Source organism: Candoia aspera, chromosome 12 (assembly GCF_035149785.1).
Source record: "Candoia aspera isolate rCanAsp1 chromosome 12, rCanAsp1.hap2, whole genome shotgun sequence".
Taxonomy (NCBI): Eukaryota; Metazoa; Chordata; class Lepidosauria; order Squamata; family Boidae; genus Candoia; species Candoia aspera.
Window position 1 is genome coordinate 20,164,104 of NC_086164.1, and position 15,791 is coordinate 20,179,894.

At 42.7% G+C, this 15,791-nt stretch overlaps 1 protein-coding gene across 1 annotated transcript in view; it reads right to left on the reverse strand.

The window, feature by feature from the left end:
* Positions 1-1,056: 1,056 nt before the first annotated feature.
* The window catches only part of ATRX (ATRX chromatin remodeler), a 116,879-nt gene continuing 102,144 nt past the window's right edge, over positions 1,057-15,791 (reverse strand). Inside the window, 6 exon segments of the mRNA XM_063313561.1 lie at positions 1,057-3,631; positions 3,633-3,883; positions 5,325-5,453; positions 7,049-7,144; positions 7,805-7,930; positions 11,347-11,496. Coding sequence (XP_063169631.1) covers positions 3,574-3,631; positions 3,633-3,883; positions 5,325-5,453; positions 7,049-7,144; positions 7,805-7,930; positions 11,347-11,496 — 810 coding nt within the window. The 3' untranslated portion in view covers positions 1,057-3,573.

Sequence of the window (15,791 nt, forward strand, 5' to 3'; positions counted from 1 at the left end):
TTAGTAAGAGATTCAGAAAAAGCAGTATCAACTAACACTAGGATTTGCCTGCGCTCAGAACCACATCAGCTTCATAGCAGATGAAGGACTGAGAGGATGACAAATAGCACTACATGGGGTCAACGATGTGTGGAAATACAGCATATCCATGAGGTGGGACTGAGTTCACAGGCTTAATTCATTAGACAGGAGGAGGTGGGGGGGATTATGCAACCAGCCTATTTGATAGTGATATACAAGAGCACCACAAACAGGGATTTGTCCCCAAGTGCTGGTGGAACCCAAGATATTGTGAGAGCATCAGGCAGAGAAAATCCACCACAGGTCATAGTTTTAAGAGGCACCTGAAAAACAAAACTTCTATTAATAGAATTTAGAACAACTGAAAAGCAAGCAGAATGACACATCCTGCTCTACTGGGGTCACACACAAATAAAATTATTGTTCTAATGCATCCAGTGATACATCTTGGACCCTATTTGGTTCAAATTTTTAAGTTTACACAATATTTAGGATCTGTTTCAGAGAAGGAAAAGTTGGAGGAGCCTTCTCTTCAAATTAAGAAAGCTTTTTTGAATGTGACAAGTTAAAACATTCAGGATGCTCATTGTGCTGGTGATTTTTTGTTATTTTTAGATGAGGTTCAAATCGGGAAATTAAGTTCCTCAAGCTGTTTCCTAATCTCCAGGGGAGATTCATCAAGGTGCTTAAGACAAATTCCTAGATAAGGCAGGAAAAATCAGTTGCAAAAACTGAGCTTGACAAAATCATACTTCTTGTTCAGATTTGTGACCCAAGTTATGCTTCTTTCTTTAAAAAATCCTGATTTGGGGAATAGAAGGGATGAGTTCATCTCTAACGAAATCTTAAAGTATCTGAGGCCATCTTTATAAATATTAATTAAGCAAGAATGTTTAACCATGCTGCTGTGCCTGAGAAGCGTTTCTGTAGCCGGGCTGCTACAGAAGCCCGGGGCCTGACCCAACAAGGAAGTTCCTACTTGTCACGCCAGAAAGGGCACCATGCTACCAAAGCAGTACAGTGAACACTGATGTGTTTTGGTCACTTTATTAAATGAGATATTAAATATTTTAAGTTCCAACTACCAAACAGCACTTTGAATGGTGAAAACACAGATAGCATACTGTCTTACTCGAATGCTTTTCTTTAAAAACACATTTCCAGTCCATAATATATATTTTACAAAACAGCCTTATAGGAAGAAGTGACATCTTTTCTACAGTACTTTTATGATATTTAATACATAACTGAAAAAGCCGTCTAAACAGAAATGAAGGCCAAGTCTTCACAGCTGTATGATTTCAGCAGCCAAAGCTGGTCGAGGGACTGAAACATTACTATACAACTGGGACAAAAACATGTACAGGATCACAATACTAAGCAAAAACGCTTTACATCCAAAGGAATAAACAGGTTACAAAATGTGGAGAATTTAGCAGGCAAAACTGTATTACAAGCAACATTTTATTCATCATCTTATATAAGCCATTTCAACTAGATAAAACATCTAAAACAAATATAAAAATGAGTTTTTTGTTGATGCCATTTTCTGTCTTTAAATATTGATTAAAGCTTGATGTTATACTCAAAAGCACATTATTATGCAGCTATAATGACAAGTGAGAAATATGTATGTAAAGTGGTCCAAGTCTCAAAGTTTCCCATCTCCAAGACATCCTCATCCACATCAGGTATCTTCTTCTTGTGGGAAAAATAATGGGACTTTAAAACGTTGCCTAAACTTTCACATTAAGTCTCTAGCATTGTAAAAATGCCACTCAAATTCCCAGCTCAGAAAATGTAGGAATGTTCTGGACAGGTATATTTGCTTTCAAACAATTGTCTCAGAAAGTCTCCATTTCTTCTGAAGCAAGCACAAATTTTGGAGCATTTCCTTTCTTACCAAATTAAAGAAACGTAATAAATTCACTCCATTGGATGATGTTGGGCTGAAGATTCACCCCACTTTTTCATAAAAAGAACAAAAAATAGCTCACAATTATTTGTTTCTGTAAAATAGATGTTCCAATCACCAATCAAGAAGATTCACTTAAAAATAAAAATGTTTTCCAAAATCAGTGCTGTCTAGATTCTAACAGGTGCAGACAAGAGAAGAAAAAGGCATTGCTCTTCAAGAGTGATTCAGAAAGCCAAAGATTTAGACTTCCAAACATATTAGCAACTCTCACGGTTCATGATGTCTGGAGTCAATTCTCCCATCTGTAAATTTTCTTCTTCTGACTCCAGTACCACAAACGCACCTGTCATTTTATTATCGTGCCCACATTCCAGAAGTTCTTCTGTTTTAAAAACATCAGATGGACTAATGCATGGAAAAAGCTTTATGTTGCCAATACAGAAAATGGATGACAATCCCATTTTTATGCTGAAAAGTAGCTGTTAGTGGTGTAATTAATCAGACATTCACTTTTTTTTTCTAGGACTGAAATAAAAAAAACCGATGTTTTTTCTTCCTCACCTTCATATTCTTAAAAGAATGAAAACTAGGAAAGAAATGTGAGGTAACCAGAGATACTTATCTATAAAAAGAGGAATTATTTCACAACTCTGGCAGTGCTGCAGATCGTGAAAGCACATTCCTTCATGCACTGAGCGCAGCGGTTCAGCCGGTTCAAGATCATGGGCTGAACCCGGCTCCATCCCAGCTGCTGCCCCTTCTTCAAGCCCCAAAGTCCCTGGAATTCAGCCTTCTTGGTCTCTCATCCCTACTGCCGGCAACAGGGTGAGACACCAGCACCAGTATAAAGGCGCAAATAGAAATGTGCTTTGCATCAGAATCAGCGCAGGATGAAAATACGTTGATGAAGGACAAAAAAGTTACTGGATGTTCTTCCATCACAAAGAGGAAACAGAAGTGGCAGAAGGCTAGAGAAAAGAGCCTCTTCTCAGGCCATTACTTAAGGCTGCAGACAGTTTCCAGAAAACTGTGTAATTCAGACATTTCAGAGCAGTAGTTTTTAAGAATATTGCACTGTCTCTAGATCATTTTCAGTTCCTATGCTTTATTTTTCCATCACGAATGATAGAGAGTAGAATGGACCTCTGTGTCAGTCCTGTGTGCCTTGTGGGAAGAAATACAAAAGAGTTCCATCATTTGAGGAATCAACTTTAACCAAGAACTCAGCTGTGTACGTATAGGTGTGATGACTGAAATATACAGATCGGTGAACTTCCCTAAGCTTTTCCCATCTGACGGCTGTTTTTGTGGCTATTAACAGCAAGCGTAGGAGTGGGAAGAGGAAGCCTGCGAAGCCCCCTCAGGCTACGGAAGGGCCTGTTTTCACTGAAAACAACTCAGTATCTCCTGTACGCAACACATGTAAGAAGATTCTAGCCAATGTCACTGACAAAGATCGGGGTAAGAGAGCATCGTATCAAAACAACATGGAAATGATAAAATAGAAGGTGCGACTAAGGCGGGGGGGGGGAAGTTATTTATACAGTTGAGTTCTGTTAAGCCATTGATTCCTAAAAAAATAAAAAAAGTTCTCTCTCTCTCTCTCTCTCTCTCTCTCTGATTTTAACAATCCTTCAAGCAGCTAGTGCAAAATCACATAGATTTCCCTTGGGATGGTCCTGGGCTTTTGCCACTCATGGGGGGAGGAGCTCGCTGCAGTGGCGGAGGGTGCAGGGCGCCAGCCACGGACTGGTACATTCCTCGGAGGTCGATCTGCTGGAAGTTGGAGGGGTTCATCATCAAGCCCGGGGGCTTGGGCATCATCAGGTGGCTCATGGCTGCCTGCTGCACCTGCTGATAGGAGAGCTGCTGGTGCTGCTGCTGCTGGCTGTACTGCTGCTGCAGCCGCCGGTTCATCAGGATCCTCTGGACACAGCTGATTAACTGTGGGCGGAAAGGGGAGCCGTTATCGGCCGGGCCCTGCCCCAAACACGCCTCCCCTTCAGCCACATCCACCCCGACCCAGGACATGCCATGCTGCCATCCCCATCGCCAACAGGGTGGCATTTGCAAGGTGGTGGCTGGAGGGGCTGTGGGGCGATCCCGCTTGGGACTTCTCATGACTCACAGATGGCATTTATCCGGGTTGCCATGAGAATGGGCACTCTCCTGGGAGATTGCTCCTGGATATCAGTTTTGGCATTTTCTCCTGTGGACCGATGGGCTCCCTCTCTGAACATTCCAGTGTGCCGAGCAAACCTCTCATGGCAAGCGCCAAGAAAGAAAGCGCTCCCAGCTTCACAGAATGCCTCTTCAGGAAGGTACAGGTGCCGCCCTGCAATCCTGCCAGCCTTTAACTACCAAGCATGTTGTTGTGCATTAATTCCTTGAGAGGCAGCGCTTTCTAGGGGGGGGAAACCCTTTGACCTCTAGAAAAGCCTGGCTCTGCACACCTCCACTGCCACCTTATTCCATTTATATCTCAAAATCTATTACTAAAGGAAAGAGATTTTCTGTCCATTGAAAATTACAAGTTAGATTGGCTTTGAGGTATGGAAGGAGAGAGGGGCAAGGGCGCATTCTGCTATCTTTACACCCCTGCTGAAATAGAAGACCAGGGCCAAGAATGGCATGGACTCCCGTGGTGCAATAAAATGCCATGCTGTGTTTATGTACTGCTGTTCCTGAGGAGCTCAAGAGAAGACTTCCTGAGAAATCCTTCCATGAACTTTTTCAGGTTGGGTGACATTATTACCCCAATATCACTGAGAGCCAGTTGGGCCAAGTGGTAAAAGCACCAAGCTAGAAATTGGAAGGCCCCAAGTTCTAGTCCTGCCCGAGGCACAAAACCCTCTGGGTGACTTGGGCCAGCCTCTCTCTCAGCCCCGAGAAGGAGGCAGCAAGGGCAAGCCACCTCCAGACTGATGCCTAAAAAAACTCAGTGAATCTGTTCATGCAGTCAAGAATGACTTGATCCCCCCCACCCTTCACTAAGGGAGAAGGGAAAGGGGATAAAAGCAAATTCTTCCATGTTCCTCATAAAGCATTTCTCTTAATAACTGGTTTCCAGCTACACAAATTCGCTCCATTCTTTGTTTACTTCTCCACAGGAATCGTTTCACATTTTGGCCCACTCAGCCAGGATGTCCAGTTAGAAGCTGGAGATCTTACACCTTAGTTCTCCCAACCAAACATTGTCCAGCTGCTTCCAAATGAACTTGGATACAACTTGGGATGGGAATGATACTACAAAGTCCGTACAGACAATATACAGAATGGATGGTACCTCTTTTGGGTGGGTGGGGGGGAATCCTACGATTCATAGTTTTCCTCAAGTCTATTTTACAGCCCCACGTGAACCACCAGGACCAAGGGTTCTTCTTACCATTTGCTGCTTTGTCAGGACATCGTTGTAGATGGCTTCTCGGCGCTTCACATCCAGCTCTTGACTTGCCTGGCGGCTTAGAGCCAAGGCCTGGACCTGAGACTCGGTGAGGGTGAGATTCTCCTTCCACTGCAAAAGGAACGCACCGCAAAGGCTTTCAGAGTGGTTCCCAACAGCGCTGTTTTCTCCCTGAAAAGGGCCAACTGACCGCCACGAAGCTCAGCTGCTCTTCGGAGAAACCAAGCCTGGGTACGAGGTGCTGCAACCCCTCGCACTCGCCCAGCAGGGACCCTGATGGTCCCCTCCAGCAGAAGCAACCTGAGGTCAGCAGTGAAACTGCAGAGAGGAAGCAGAGCTGCTGCCGATTCCACCTGTAGGCAAGCCCAACAGGAAGGGTCTCTGCCTCTCCAGGGGTTGGTAGGGAGGCCAAGGAGCAGCAGAGGGGCACACAGACTTTGTCTGTGGAATTGACCGTGGACAGGCACTCCCCTCACATGGCCAGACCTTGGGGCCTTCTCACCCAACACTACTACAGTGTCGGGCAGCCTGAATTGTTAAAGCTGTTCCCCCTCTGCATTTCCCCCTTGGAACAGGAGTTGCCATGAGCAGGGAGAAGAGTAAGGAAGAGCGAGTTGCAAAAGGGCCAGCACTACCAAAATGTACTCAGACTGTGCTTGCAGGTTCACTGAGGAAATATGCATCTATCGTCTTCTGTCCTTCTATGAAGCCAACCATACCCAGAGGAGCCTTCCTTCCACACACAACCAATTGACAAAGAGAGCCAGACGCCATCCACAAATAAGATCGCACAAAGAGAACGTCATCTGGTCCCAGCCAGGACCACCAGCACCATATTAGAAGTTATATATTCACATCTGCTCCATGAGAGCCAGTTTGGTCTCATGCTTAAGGTGCTGGGCTAGAAACCAGGAGGCTGTGAGTTCTAGTCCCGCCTTAGACATGAAAGCCGGCTGGGTGACCTTGGGCCAGTCCCTCTCTCTCAGCCCAAGAGCCAATCAGGCGTGGTAGGAGAGTTCTAGGCCTGCCTTGAGCATGACAGCCGGCTGGGTGACCTTGGGCCAGTCCCTCTCTCAGCCCAACTCGGTGCAATGGAGACCAGCCTCCTCGTGGGGCACCCTGGGCAATGTGACTTGTCACGGCTAAATAGTCTACGCATCTGGCTGCTGGACCTCACAAGGATTTCCCAGCAAGAAAAAGCAGCATGAACCTTGAACTGCTATGCCATACAATTAAAAACAGAAAAATCTGCTCCATCATTGATGCGACTACCCATTGAGTGTATCTGGGCCCAAATTTTATTCTTGAGGCTTCAAATAAACTGGTTGATTGTTATTAATGAGAATCAGTGCTGCCACTGACATTTCTGAATAACAATCTAACATATGCTCATGAACAATTATCTAATCTGGACAACTTCAAACAGTTGTCAGTTGACTCCAGTAACAAAATTTAAAACTTTCCCACCGTATTAATTCCTCCTCATTAGATTTTTATCACGCCTTTTATATAACATTATACTGCAACAGAAGTCTGTCTGTTTTTAGAAGACCTGTTTTTAGAAGAAATCAAAATATTGAACGTAAAACCAGACAAAAGAAAAGAAATTGCAATTTATCATCAGGGTTTGCACATGACACAACAATCTGACATAAGTATACAACTTCAAAACAAAAATGGATGATCTCATTTTCTACCGTACTTACTATAGAGGAAATAATGTCTTCGAGGGGTTGAATTCTTACTCCAGTAACACTGTTAGTTGCTTCCACAACTTTTTCTCTGCCTTGATTAATGAGGTCCTGAAAGAAAGTTTGGAAGTCATCAAGACTGGCTGAACAGCAAGAGATTGAGGTGTCCACAAAGATAAAGAATTTCTGCATCCATCTTGCCCACATGCGTGTGTACACATCTAAGTCATGCAAATACAGGGTCCCATTTGAAATATGCTATGGGGCCCTAGACAGGAAAGCAATTTACCCATCCTGGAGACAGATGTAAAAACATAAATATTTTCACTAAGCAGCAGCTATGCTTCACTTAGTATTTAACATGGAATCAGCAGCTTTTATATTAAAAAATATTTTTTCTTAAAGCAATTATGTGCTCATGATTTGGTCTTTAATAATGCAATTCAGAAATTCACATTGTACAAAGGAAAGTGTAACTCTTTTACTGTGAAACAACAGTAAGACTGAACATAAGATATAAGCTATACAATTTTTCAAAAAAGATGCTGCTATCTACATCTCATCAAGGGCCAGATAAAAGAACAATGCTCATTGAGGTGCAGAAACTTGGTTATGAGAGCATCTTACCTCACAAGATTGTTGTGAGGAAAAATGGGAGGAAGGAGGACCACACATGCCACCCTGAGATCCCAAATGAAAGGCAGAATATAGCTCTAACAAGTAACAAGCAAACAAATATATTATGTATGGCATATGAACTTCCCCACCTACCTCCAGTTGCTGGTTGCTCATTGCAGACAACGCCGCCAGATTGAAAGGAATATATGGAGTTTGAGAGGTGAAATTGGGGTGGAACATATTTGGCCCCACTGGCATGTTGATGCGCATTGTCAGACCCTAAAAAACAGAATGGCACTTTTACCTATTCAGGCTGAAAGGTTTTGGATACCGAGAAATAATCTGAACAGTTTAAGTGTCAAACTAACAGGATAGACTGGTCCAAGAGAGTGGAGTTTGGTAATTTTTTATTCTGTGTGAAAATATGTATGCCTGGCCCAAATGCAGCTGATGAAAGTGGCATATATTTAGCATATGTTACCCAAGTCTGAGAATTTTTTTTAAAAATGTAAGCAACATTTCACTAACAGACAGAACTGATTCTCAAAATCAAAGAAACTCCTAAGCCATCCTAAATAAAAAAAAAATGCTGTCGCTCTTGATCTGGAGGAGCTATACAACAAACAGATCTCTACCTTTATTTGTGAAAGCAAAACAAAAATGCTACTAGCATCCAAACAAACCAAAGGGCGTGAAATATGGTGTCTGTTTAAATGTCACCCTGCAGTTTTTAAGGACCATTTCCTGAAGCTTGCATTGCCGCTATCAGCTGGCACTGGTATTCTGCAACGACACCTAACAGCATTACAGCACTGAGAAAGAAGCCAGTGGAACAGCGTGAATTAATAAAATATAGGAAAGTCTCTTAAGGGGCTGATTCCAACCTGCAGAGGCATTTGCATCTGACATAATGAAACGTCATCGGCCAAAAAAGAGCTATGTTTCAAGACCAGGAGTGCGCAGCTACCCACAGCTGAATGGCTTAAAGAGGCTCCAGAACGTGAAAGATCCAAACCAAAACTGAGTGGATTCTAGAGTGCCCAGGACAGTAGAATGAACAGAGGGAGACACGAGTCCTGCTGCAGCGCAGGAATGTGGCTGAGGGCCCTTATCGTAGCAGCTGGGAGGGGAGAAGCCAAGGGTGTCTCTGGAGCCCAAGAATTCCTCCCAACCCAAACCCATCTCAAATGCAGGAAGAAGGGAGAGAAAAAGAGAAAGTGTTCTTGAAAGGTTTTGTCCTGCTAGACTTGGAGACTGCAGAGGAAAGCCATTCAGGGCTGCTGTTTGCAGATCCTCCCGTTCGTCAGACTGCAACAAGGACAGGGGCAAGTTCATGGCGTTTTCCGGGCAGCAGTGCGGAAGTGGGTGGCCACTGTCTTCTTCAAGCGTTTTTTCTCCAGCCCCCGCCCCCAACCTCGGAGATTCACCAGAGGTGTCCCATTGAAGTATTAACCAGGCCTGACATCCTACTTAGCTTCTCAGCCCAGGCAGCAGCTGCTGAATCCAGGGGAGAGATGCAGCTGCTTTGAAGAGCTGCTGAGAGGTGCTGCACCTGAGCCCCTGTGTGCTCCCAAGTTCCTTTGGGACTCGAGCCCACTGAGCTGCACAACCCTAGCAGTCACATGCTCATTTCAATAAAGCAAAGCCAGAATTGTGGAGGACTTTTGGGGAGGGGCAGGGAGATTTTTGGCCTCTTGTAGACTACAAGCAAAATGATTTAGCTTATTTTTCTGCAGATACAAGGACTGCCACATGAAGACAGAATAAATCACTTGACATGGTATGCAAATATATTAGTATTTATATGATTTGCGTCCCTTTTCTTCTCAGAGAGAACTCAAGACAGTTAATAGAACAAAAAGAAAAAAAAATGATTAAAAGTTAATATAGCCACCCAAACCAAAGGCAAAGATCTTGACTCCCTTCCGAACAGAGTGGGGTCTGAACACAACAAACAGACCGCAGAAAGAGCATCTTCAGGGGCCTCCCCTGTTGACTATCATGTCCCAATGTGGTCATACGGCTAAGCCGCCTTCCGATACTCAAAGCCCTGAAGTTCAAAGCAGGGCCCTAAACTGGCAAACAGGGCAGGTCCTTCAACCCAGGCATAATGCTTTTGGGATGTCATGCTCGCCTGCTGCATTCTGCACAAATGGAAGCTTCTGGACCTCCCTCAAGGGTCAAGCGACACTGCTCCAAGCACACGGCAGTAATCTAGTCGGGACGCAGCCAAGGCAGGGACAACCATCAACAAATCTGAGCAGCCCAGGAACAGCTGGGCACCCTCCTTGCAACCATCATCACTTCTGAATCCTGACAGCTGAGGATCAAGAGCAACCCCAACCAGAACAGCTGAGCCCCAAGAACAGAGCCCAGTTCCCTGACCAAGAACCCTTTTGCCTTCTGGGGTTTCATAGAATCATACTACTGTATTGGAAGGGACATATAGGTCAGCAGCAGCTCAGGGGCCCATGTAAAACCACAGGTGGCTCTCGGGCCCCTGCTTGAACACGTCCATCACTTCCTTTGGTAATTCAGTTCACCCCCAGCTGGCCTAGTATCAAATGTCAGAATCGGCTCAGGGAAGCAACTGCTTCCTGGGAGCTAGATGCAAAGGCCTCCACAGAATCCAGAGGTTTTGTCAGAACAACGAAACTTGCGTCATGGCAATGGTCATACAACTTCTGCCCCTTACATACTTGTGTGCAACATCCCAATGCATGTACCAAATGGGGTGGGGTCCTGATGCACATTCCGGCATTCCCCCACCCACTGATGCCCGTGGTTATATGGCAAAGAACAGAAAAACCAGGCATCATCTGCACCCAGGACTGACAGCACTGCACCCTCCCAGCTCCTCGTTCTGAACACAGCTTGACAGAAAAGGCAGGAACTGCTGTAAAACACCCCAGCCAAGTCCTAGCCCTGCAAAATGCCAGAAGAACAGAAATGCTGACGGCATCAAAACCTGTCAGGATGTCCAAGAGAACGAGATGGCTGCCTTCTCCCTATCCAGCTTTAAAGGTCACCCACCAAAACATCCAAAGTAACCTCAGGCTCATAATTTCATCTGAAAATCTAACGAAACGAAGTGGGTCCAGCTAATCAGTGTTTAGAGTTGGGGAGCTACCACTTCAGAGTCCTCGGTGCTCTCTGAGCCTTGTTTTCTTGCAGACATTTCATTGCCAGACTAGGCAATGAAACATCTGCAAGAAAACAACAAGGCTCAGAGAGCACCGAGGACTCCACAGTTCAACCCTGAGCTACAAATATTCGCTTCTACTGGTAGCTACCACTTCCTTATCAACCTAGCCAATAATGAGTTTCCAGCTTTTCTGGGTCAAGAGAAGCTTTAATAATTATCTTGTTGTGACTGAAATTCCTTTGTTAAAGACATTTCTGATCTAGGCCAAATCCTACAGCAGAAACCTATTCATGCTAAAGCAATACTTCCTTCTTCAAGCAACTGAATGCATAGAAGAAGAGGATAGAACGAGGACCTACGGCCTTCAAGATGTGGTAAAGCTGCAACTTTCACCAGTTTTCATGACTAATGGTGAAGGGTGAAGGCTGTCATAAGCCAACTTTTGGAGAGCCAGAGGTTCCACATCTGTGGTAGAATATGGGCTTGATGTACATAAAGTAGTTGTTCTAAGGTATACTACATAGACCTTAAATGGTTTAAAACAACCTACCTTCTTTTCAGCTTCATACTCAGCCCAAGCTGCCTTCCTTTCTTCTTCAGTCAATTCTTCTTCCTCTTTGTGGTCCAGAAGGGAATCATGCTCGTGATAACCCACTATATGTTCTTTCTGGATCTGGAGCAGTTCAGCTAGAATTGTATCCTAGTAGAAAACAACAGAACACATTTAAGTGCCTATGACAGCTCAAATGGAGGCAAAAGCAAGCTTGTTTGCTTTCACAAAGGGCTTAGCAAAGCCCTTTGTGGAAGCAGGCATACTAATGACTGGCAAATGTTTTAAACTTTGTAGGCCATTTGGTCCTGGTTGCAAAAACGGAGTTCAAACCTGCATTCATGATTATGTAGTCCTGAGGCTGAAAAGCAATAAACCATCCTACTTGCATTTCCAAAAGCGGCACTGCAGCATTTGACATCTAGAAATACTTTTTTTTTTTACAAGTACCAGTAGTAGTACTCTGCTCCTTAATATTCTGAATTTTCTCCTTGATTTCTCCTAATGCATCTCACAGCTTGAAACTATCAATCGTTTATGAATGGTCAACCAAATGTGAACTATGTTAGCATGTACTGACTAACTGAAGGCAGATACTTTTTATGGCGTTTCCACTCTGTCATAGAGGGATGGGTATCTACTGGGAAGAGAGATAAACATTCTCTTTATACGAGCAAGACGTTCTCTAGTTTGGCCCTGAATGTGTTTTTTAAAATCTAGAACTCTTGTTTTAAGTTGAAGAACATTTGCGCTTAGTTGTTGACAGACAGCATCTTTCTGTTATGGAAAGTTAATCTCTTATTCAATCTTGGTGAAGTGGTTAAGAGATCTGGATAAAAATCCCCAGAGCAATACAGCTCCCAGAGTGACTTTGGACTTCTCACCAATTTTCAGTTTAAAGTACCTTACATAGGTGCTGCAAAGGTAATAGTGAATGGATTGAGGTGGGGGTAAAATATTCTAGCTTGGGAAGTGGGGGATGAGGCTCCTATCAGCAAATAAAAAACAGCTCCCTCATGCTTTCTAAAGAATCCCAAGCACAAGCCCAGAAACATCAACAGAGAGAGACAGAAAACAGTGTCAGATTAAGATCCAAAAAGATATGCTCTGAGAGGAATCTGTTGTTGGCAAAGCAAGTCACAATTTCATTGCTCAGTTCAATGATTAAAATATTACCATGAGTAATTGATTAATAAGTTTAACATACACCATGTTACTTGGTATACACAAATGAGTGAGAAAGCCAAGGGCAAAGGTAAGCTCACTGATATTAATTTGAAAATACCTTGGCCTGACATCTCCATGTGTGTTAGCACAAGCATTACAGAAATCTTTAGAATAAAGGTAGAAAGCCATCTTCTCCAACCCACCAAACCCCAAGAATTCCCAGAAATGCACAAAAAGATTGGATATAAATTAAATTAATAAATAAATATTTTTAAAAACTGCCTGTGCTGGTTAGGAATTGTGGAGGTTGCATTCTAGACGAATACACATGGAGGGTGTCCGATTCAGGAGAAGGCAATATAAGGAGTAAAACAGGGATATCTGAGAGGAGGGGAGGACTGGTAAAACAGAAATTGAGAATATGCCAACTGAAAAAATAGCCAGATCCAAAAGTTCAGTTAACACAGCAAGATCTTGTTCATACTTTGTATAACAAAATTTAACTGACTGGAGAATTCTTAAGACATACATGTACATTAGTTCCTATGGAAACAATATTGTTGAGCACAGTGCAATTTAATCCATGCACACCATGCCAATGTATTCACCAAAATGTGGTTTAGATTATAGTTAACTGGGTAGATCTGCATTTCTTTGTCTGAAATGTGATTTCTATTCAGTAAACATTAAGACACAGAAAGGTAAAATTTCCACTTTCACGAAATCTTTGTCCAGTACTCTGTCACTCGGTTAAAAATATGTATTTCTTGTTGGAAATGTGGAGATTTATTTCAAAAACGATTTTGCCCCAAATATGGCTGTTTATAGAGATGCCTGAAATTGACTATCATCCCCTAAAATAATATTTCTAATCATATTATGCCGCAAACAACTCAACAATGAACACTGATTATACAGAAAAACAAACAATGAATGTATCTATCTAATAAGTAAGGTTTTGTGGAAATGAAATTATGACACAACAGCCGTTTAATGCATTTTTGGTAGTTGCTCTTTTTTTTCTTTTTTAGGTATTTCCTAAAACCGCTGAGCTGTCGATCGGAAGGTCGGCGGTTCGAAACCGCGCGGCGGGGTGAGCTCCCGTTGTTAATCCCAGCTCCTGCACACCAAGCAGTTCGAAAACATGCAAATGTGAGTAGATCAATAGGTACCGCTTCGGCGGGAAGGTAACGGCGTTCCGTGAGTCATGCTGGCCACATGACCCGGAAGTGTCCTATGGACAACGCCGGCTCCAAGGCTTTGAAACGGAGATGAGCACCGCCCCCTAGAGTCGGACTCGACTGGACTTTACGTCAAGGGAAACCTTTACCTTTACCTTTAGGTATTTCCTATCCAAAAAGCTGTTCATGAGAAGTGTTTCATATGTATTCTATTAATCCTCCCCAAATTTCAAGCCTTTTTTTCATATTCTTTTGAGCACCTGATACAGGAGAAATGTAGACAACATATTCAGCTACTGCATTTTAGATTATTTATTTATTTATTTATTTATCAAATTTCTTCACTGCCCATCTCATATAGCATATAATATTTATATATATATATATATATATATATATATAATATATATCCCATGAGTTTCACGGACCAGTATGAAATCTGACTCATGTTTTCAAGCTCATAATCTCAATCATTATACCAAACGATCTCATTTTCTAGTTAAACGTAGGCAAATTAACTGCCTGCCAGCAATTTTTTATCTTCAAGCTTGACAGGTGAGGGAGGATTCAGGATAAAGTAAAATCTAGCCGTAATCAGTGCAAAAATGTCTTAATTGCCAAGCAAAATCTAGGAAGCGTTGAATTTGAGCAACTATTTCTCCTCCTTCAATTACTGATAGGTATTATATTCTTGCAACACTATATAACAGAGATCGTAATGTTATGCATGACTATTCAGAACAAAGGCCCATGGAATATAACGAGACTTACTCTCAGGTAAATACGAAGAGGAACAAGGCCTACGTCCTCTTACTTGCACACAAACTCAGAACGTCTAGAATTCTGTATTGGAACAATCTATGTAAACCTGAAAGGGATTATGAAGTCATAAACTTTGATTTTATGTCCATCTTTGCAGGTTCCTTTCGGAGGTTTGGCCTTTAGTTCACATGGTTTATATTTTCTGTTAATTTTTTGTACTCTGAACTTGTATTTAATTTTTTATGAAGTGCTCCAAGGCCAAAATTACCTGGTTTCCATTTTTGCCCTTGTACAGGAAGAACAGAATTAGTATACTGATACTTTAAACATTCTAATGCAGCATTAATGGCAGCCAAGTCAATCACCAGAACTCATTCAAGAATTCCAGAATAAAAAGACGTTTTGTGCAAGTTCAGAGTACAAAAAATTAACAGAAAACATAAATCATGTGAGCTAAAGGCTATACCAACAAAAGAAAACTGCAAACATGAAATGAGGATGAAGCAGTTTAGGTTGGTTTTTTGATCAGGCAGCGGTAAATCAACAAAGAATTTTTGAACAGAGAATTCAAGAGTTTGTGTCCTAGGATGCATGCAGTTAAACACCCAGCTAATCCTGGACCTATGTCTTGATAAAAAATAAAAAGGAAATCTGGCAGACACAAGTGAGAAAATCCTCCAGGAAATTTAATCTCACGCATACCAGAACTTGTTATAACACTGTTAATAATAATAATTTGGCTATCGGCCTCTCACAACTACGACAAGAGCAAACCCATCACACTCTGAGTTGCTTGTTGTAGGATGGGAATGAATTGTAAAAGGCACCAAAGTGATGTTGTGGAAACAGCAGACAGGAGACTAGGATAGACTAGCATGGAACAATGGCTCCGGCTGGTATTTTCTCAGATCAGGCACGACCTGCCAAATCTGAAGATCGAGTTTCTGGACTTAAAAACTGTAGTGCAGAAAGCATCCTTTACATGGACGTATTTCAGAACTATTGAATTCTTCTCCACATGCAACACTAACTTGCCAGAAGAATGTTTTGGCACAGGAATTCGAAGATGACGAATCTAAGAAAAAAAGTCTTCATGGTAAATCTGAGCACTATTCTCTTTCCACTATCTGTGCAAAACCCATTACGTCCGTTTCGGTGCACAAATACCTTTAACGACTAGAGATTTTCTACTGGTGCTCATTTCGATTCTTACGTACAGCATACCCTTACGCTCCTAGGCATGAGAGCGTACTCTGACCTTACAAGAACTCTCCAACAGGCACCGTAAGAAATAACTTGGGTCTGCTGCCAGAACAGGAAAAAATAAAACCATCT